General features: G+C 39.7%; 1 protein-coding gene across 1 annotated transcript in view; it reads left to right on the top strand.

The window, feature by feature from the left end:
- The window catches only part of TULP3 (tubby like protein 3), a 62,121-nt gene extending 56,823 nt beyond the window's left edge, over nucleotides 1-5,298 (top strand). Inside the window, exons 8-11 of the mRNA XM_006891371.1 lie at nucleotides 1,668-1,782; nucleotides 3,472-3,570; nucleotides 4,412-4,583; nucleotides 5,165-5,298. Coding sequence (XP_006891433.1) covers nucleotides 1,668-1,782; nucleotides 3,472-3,570; nucleotides 4,412-4,583; nucleotides 5,165-5,298 — 520 coding nt within the window. The remainder of the gene's footprint in view (nucleotides 1-1,667; nucleotides 1,783-3,471; nucleotides 3,571-4,411; nucleotides 4,584-5,164) is intronic.
- The last annotated feature ends 1,084 nt before the right edge of the window (nucleotides 5,299-6,382 follow it).

Here is a 6,382-nt window from a genome sequence, read left to right as displayed (position 1 = left end):
ACAGGACAGAGCGGAGTTTAGGGCTGTTGTACATAGGGTCGCTATGAGTCGCAGGCGACTCGACGGCACATAACAACAACAACCGTCAAATCAGATCTGACTGGTACAGGAGGAGATTGTTCCTCCTTCTCCAGCAGAGCATCTGGTGGGTTTGAACCGTGCACCTCTGGGATTGCAGTGCAGCTTCTTGTCAATAGGCCACCAGAGCTCCCTAGATTCTTTAAACTGATCTAAAATATAATTCCTTTAATTTCTTTTCCTCAAACCATTTCTTCTATCTTCCCCTTCTCAGTAAATGGTACTGGCCATTCATCACTTGTTCAGACAGAAACCCCGCAGTCATCCTCCACTTCTCTTTTTCTCTCATGTCTCATCTGTCAGCACATGTTGTCCGTTCTGCCTTCCAAATCTCTCAAAATCTGACCTCCTCCACTGACTTTTCTGTCCATTCAGTCATAACTTTTTTAAAACTCTTCTCTTCATTTCCACTCTTGCCTTCCTGATTCCTACACAACAGCTAGACACTATTGTAAAAACATCAATCAGAGCTATTCTTTTATTAAAATTGTAATTTGAATCAATTTTTGTTTACAGAGCAAACTGATTTTACATTCAAATTTTAATACACCTTTTATGACAATAATTATAGTGTAATCAGGCTTCTGTTTCCATTAATCCTTCTACCCTTCACCTGCCTTATGAGCTTTATTCTTGGGCAGTTGCTGCCCTTTTGATCTTATTTGGTTGATTGTTCTGAGGTAATTTTCCTTCTTAACACTTTCTTATGCCTGCCTCTTCATTGATCTAACAATTGAATCCAGTGTTCTTAACATGGTTTACAATGTCTTTAAATGACTTGTCCTCTGTCCACAAAATTACATTTCCCCACCACTTTCTCTGCTCCAACCATTCAGACTTTCTTCCAGTCTTTGAATATGCTGATGTGTTGCTCTTCCCTCAGGACTTTTGTGCTCACTGGTTCCTCTGCCTGGAACTTGCCTATGTTGCCTTTGGTGAATTCTCTCCTCTTTCAGGCCTTTGTTTTAATGTCAGTGCCTTAGACAGAGCTTCTCTCAGCTATTTAAAATAGCATGGTACAGACTCTCAAGCCTTTTATCTCTTTATTTGCCTTATTACTTATGATCGCCTGCCATTGTTTTTTGTTTGTATTATCTGCTTTTCCTATTTAGACTATCAATTCCAGGAGATGATAGATTGAATCTCTCTGTTCACCATTATGTCCTCAATGGCTAGATTAATAAGTGGCACATAGTAGGTGTTCAATAAGCTTGTTAAGTTAATGGTTAAATGAATGGCTATAAATTACAGTGCTTCCATTCTGTGGAAATTACACAACAGTGAAATAAGATTAAATAGCTCTTTGTATATTAACTTCAAAATATCTCTTTAGTTACTTTTAATTTTAAACATCAAGTTTCAGAATAATGTTTTCTACAACCATATAATGATAATATTTTAAGAAAAAGTCTCTTAGGTCCCTTCCCTATTTTAATGACATGCTTTTTTAAAGTAGTGATGAACATTTAGATAACTTGAAAATATGCAAAATAAACCTCTATTCTGTTACTTACCTCTCCTAGATTGTGTTGGTATAAAGAGGTGGTAAAAACAGAGACCATCCTGGTGACTTTTTCTCCTAATTCTAGATCCAACCTCATGGGAACAAAGTTTACAGTTTATGACCATGGAGTCAGCCCAACCAAGGCCCAGGGCCTCGTAGAAAAGGCCCACACCCGGCAGGAGTTGGCAGCCATCTGTTATGTAAGTGCCATTCTCATAGCTTACCCTTTTCCGTCGTCTCCTGGATATGATGCTGGCACTTCAGAATTAATGTAGCAAAACTGAACTGCTAATCCTTCCCATCCACACATTTCTGTTTGTGTGATCTCTCTTCTGTTTCTGTATAATTTTCTTCATGTGTTTAATTATTTATCACTAATGAAATAACCAGTTTCAGTTACTTTTTAGTTTTGTAATAATTCATCCTCTACTTCCTCTGTTCCCTCTTCCTTTTCCTTCTGCCGCTGTATTAATTCAGGTCTTCCTTATTTCTTACCCAGTGACCAGAGGTTCAAGTAAGTTTAGTAATGATCTCCTTTCTTTCAGTGTTCTCCTGTCTAGTTGCTTCTTAAGTAAACCCTCCTAAAACAGCTCAGGTTAATCCAGTGTTCTTCGGCTCCAAATCTTTTACTGTGTACCCTCTGCCTACAAAATAAAGTCCTCATGCTTCAATCTCTACTTCCTGACTCCTCCAGAGGCACACTTCCCCTCCCTTTCCTGTCATTCTAGTCCCTGTAGCCCTCCTGTGTAATTGATTTGCTTCGTCCTACCGATATGTTCTTCCTGTTTGTCTAATCCGTTTTTACTGACGTCACCAGATAATCACATCCTGACCACTAGATGTAGTTGGCCTTCCTTTTCAGATGTCCCCATGGTACTCTGTGCTTCCTGTCATAATCCACATCATAATATTATTAATATTATTAATATTATTATTATTACATGTGAAGGTGGAACTGTATCAGAAACTGTAAATTCTTACAACTATATCCACACTAGTACTGGAGCTCGTGGTGTACTAGGCATCAGATAATTGTGAAATAAAAGACGGTCAGAAGGAGTAAACCCAACTGAGTTGTTTCATTTATCCCCAATGTCTCAATTTTACCATAAATTGAAATTATTCAATTGATCCCATCTTTGATCCCCATGAGCTCTTGTATGTCTGAGAACCATTTGACTTCACACCTTCTTTTTCCTGTCTAACCTCAGAATCACTTAAGTATTTTAACTTATGAATTATGTATGTCTTTTCTCCCACATACGTATTAATGTGTACACTCAAATTGAGACAGAGAAAGAGAGAATGTATTTAATGTGGAATGAAAGTTTACAGAGCAAATTGGTTTTCCATTCAATCATTCATAGACATTATGTTTTATGACAATTACAGTCACCACATTGTAAAGCATTCTTCACACTTTTACCCTCTGATTCTCATAAATAGTAATTCTCACCTATATTTCAATCATATAGTATCTTACCTTCATTGGGAAAGAAATACTTGTTGCTTATGTCAAAGTTGAACTGTTTACTCATTAGTCAGTTACCTCAAATTTCATTTCAGACTTAAGAGTGAAGTTTCAAGCTAATATATTCTATTTAAAGTCTAGGTTCAAACACCTGGTTTAGGTCTGAAAACAGTATTTTCCTGGTTTTGATCTTCACTCTCTTTATTTAGCGGCAGTAATATAATGCTATAATAGTTTCTGCTGCAGTTGGCTTTGTTAACATTTTATATGCCCAAGAAAGTCTCATGTTAAGAATATGGTCTCTGGTGGGGAGGGGTGGGCAGGGAGAAAAATGCAACAATTAAAATTAATTTATAAAAGAATATGGTCTATTTTTACTTCCCTTTTGCAAGTTCTGCATAATTTCCCTATCTTATAGGAAACAAATGTACTTGGATTTAAAGGTCCTCGGAAAATGTCTGTGATTATTCCAGGAATGAATATGAATCATGAACGAATACCATTTCGGCCACGAAATGTAAGTAAGATTTTTATTAGCAAGAGGAGTTTAAAAAGACAAGGAAACAATACAGAAGAGATGAACTAGAAAATGCATATAAGTATTTCTGTTTCTAAAATCTCAACATGAATGTGATTCATAATCTTTGTTGTTGTTGTTGATTGCTGTTGAGTCGAGCACAATTCATAGTGACTCTATGAACAAAAGAGCTAATGCCTTTCTATAGCTATCATAGTTCCTCCAAGTTCAGAGACTTTCCATAGACAAAAGCGGATGCCACTCCTGTTTCCAAATCTGTTTTAAAACTGGGAGCTCCACCAAACAGTGTCCACACTGGAAAACCATTATGGCATTTGACATCCCAGTGGCACAAGCTTCAGCGTCACAGCATACCAAGATTACCTCAGTACAGCAAATTGACAGAGTGATGTACAAAGTAGAAGACGGTTCCTCCAAAATATAACAACTCTAGTCTCACTTAGCAGTGGTTAAGTGTTGTCAAGTCGAATATGACTCATAGCAACCCTATGAACAAAAGACCTGAACTCTGTTCTATACTTACCATCATTTCTTTATGTTTCTCATAATCTTTAGAAGACCAATTATCCCAGGATCTCAGGGTAAGTCTCATTTCAGAAGTGTTACTAAAGTTGTTCATTCAAAATCACTTAGTGTACAAAGAAATTTGCTGAATGAATATTGGGTAAGGAAAAAAATAAAACAAAGCAGAAAACAGCTAGTTTAGTCTGTGGCTTTCTGAAGCAGAGAAAACATTACTCTATCTCTACAGTTGAGATTGAATACACTCTCAGAGTTCTCAGTACAAAGTGATGATTTTAATGATTTCCTCTCTGAGCAGGACCATGAGAGCTTACTTTCCAAATGGCAAAATAAAACAATGGAGAACTTGATTGAGCTGCACAACAAAGCTCCAGTCTGGAATGACGACACTCAATCCTACGTCCTAAACTTCCATGGCCGGGTCACTCAGGCATCCGTGAAGAACTTTCAGATCGTGCACGAAAATGACCGTAAGCCGGGGGAAGAGCTGGCTGGGAGCAGAGGAAAGATGTTCTTACAAGATGAGGAAAGGGGGATTTTCCGTAATTGATATGGGAGACTGTATGCAAATGGAGAGAATTATTTAGAAAGAGATTATTTCTTTGGAAAGGTAAAACTGGCATTTTAGAAAACTTCTAAACCATTGTGTGGAGGAGGGAGGGAAGTGTGAGAGATTTACTGTGGCAAATAGAGGAGTCTTGAGTAAGGCTGTTGCTGGGAGCAAGTGCGAAGAACTTTTCAGCGAAGGTTCCTGGGTAACAGCTCCTCAGACCTTGTACTGTTGTTCACCAAGTAAGCTACCTTCAGTGTCTCTCAACAAAACCTCCTGCTCTCTGTTGTTGAGAGGGAAGATAGAGGCTCAGCTCTTGATTAGTAGATACTACTGTTAATGCCTCTTTCTATTCTTCTCAAAAGTTCTTATTTTAACTTTCAAGAGACTGGATTATTAGTTGGAGGATTAATTGGAAGATCTTTTCTTCGTTTCTTAAATAGGCTTTCCCCCAGAACCTGCACATTATCTTCTAATGGCCCAATCTCTTTCTCTTTACAGCCGACTATATAGTCATGCAGTTTGGACGTGTGGCAGATGATGTGTTCACACTGGACTACAACTACCCACTGTGTGCACTTCAGGCCTTTGCCATCGGGCTTTCTAGCTTCGACAGTAAGCTCGCATGTGAATGAGAGCGAAAACAAACACCAACTGGACTTTCTCACTGCAGAGCTTCCAGAAGCAGTTACCTCCCTTGCCCTTAGACATGAAAGCAGCAGTTTGTCTCCTGAGAATGATCCCTGAATGTATACACACACCAAAAAACACACCTCTCTCTTTCTCTCTCCCTCCTTTGCCTTTTTCAGGCTTGGTTAGTGGTTAACAGTTCTGCCTGGGTAAGCGATTATTCAAAGCACAGAGAGGGTTCCTGTCCTGAGCCCACTAGTGGCCCCTGAGGTGGTTGTGGCCCACAGGTCCTGTGCTGCAAGAGTCACACGTCTGCTTCCCAGGGAGGGACAATTCCCCAAGTTGCCTTGATTCACAGAGTTGGCAGACTTTTCCTGTGAAGGGCCAGATAGTAAATAATTTCAGGCTTCATGGCATATATTCTCAAGACCACTCAATTCTGCCTTTGCAGCACAAAAGCAGCCACAGACAGTTCATAAGTGAATGTGCGTGGCTGTGTTCCAGTACAGTGTAATTTACACAAATAGCCAGCAGGCTAGGTGTGGCCAGTGGGCCACAATTTACCAACACCTACTTTGCTGTTACGTACCAGTGAGTTGGAACCGACTCATAGTGGGTTTTCTGAGGCAGTTAATTGCACAAGAGGAGACTGTCCACCATTCTCCTGTGGAGCAGCTGGTAGAATCAAACCGCCTGCTTTTGGGTTGGTAGCGCAACTCCTTACCACTAAGCCACTAGAGTTCCCTAATACATACATTAGGTGCATCTAAATCATCTGTATGAAGCTTTCCTGGTTTAGTGCCAGGGAGTTGTGCTGCCAGCCCAAAGGCAAGCAGTTCAAATCTACCAGGTGCTCCATTGGAGAAAGATGAGTAGCCTCCTCCCACGTGATTTCCTGCCCATGAAAACCTGCTGGAGGGTCAGCTGTGAGTCAGTCCCAACTCGACAATACAAAACAAGGACAATAACATCTATGGGCTTAGACATCTTCCAAAATGGGACTATGTAGGAAGCAGCAGTCCTCCAGATCAGATTTAAGAGGTCTTTGAGCTGCATGTGCTGTTAGGAAGCTTTTTTCTCTTAAGTCAT

Source organism: Elephantulus edwardii, unplaced genomic scaffold, assembly GCF_000299155.1.
Source record: "Elephantulus edwardii isolate Elephantulus edwardi_28Jun2011 unplaced genomic scaffold, EleEdw1.0 scaffold00096, whole genome shotgun sequence".
Taxonomy (NCBI): Eukaryota; Metazoa; Chordata; class Mammalia; order Macroscelidea; family Macroscelididae; genus Elephantulus; species Elephantulus edwardii.
Note: the sequence above shows the minus strand (reverse complement) of the source record. Positions and strands in the feature narration are given on the sequence as shown.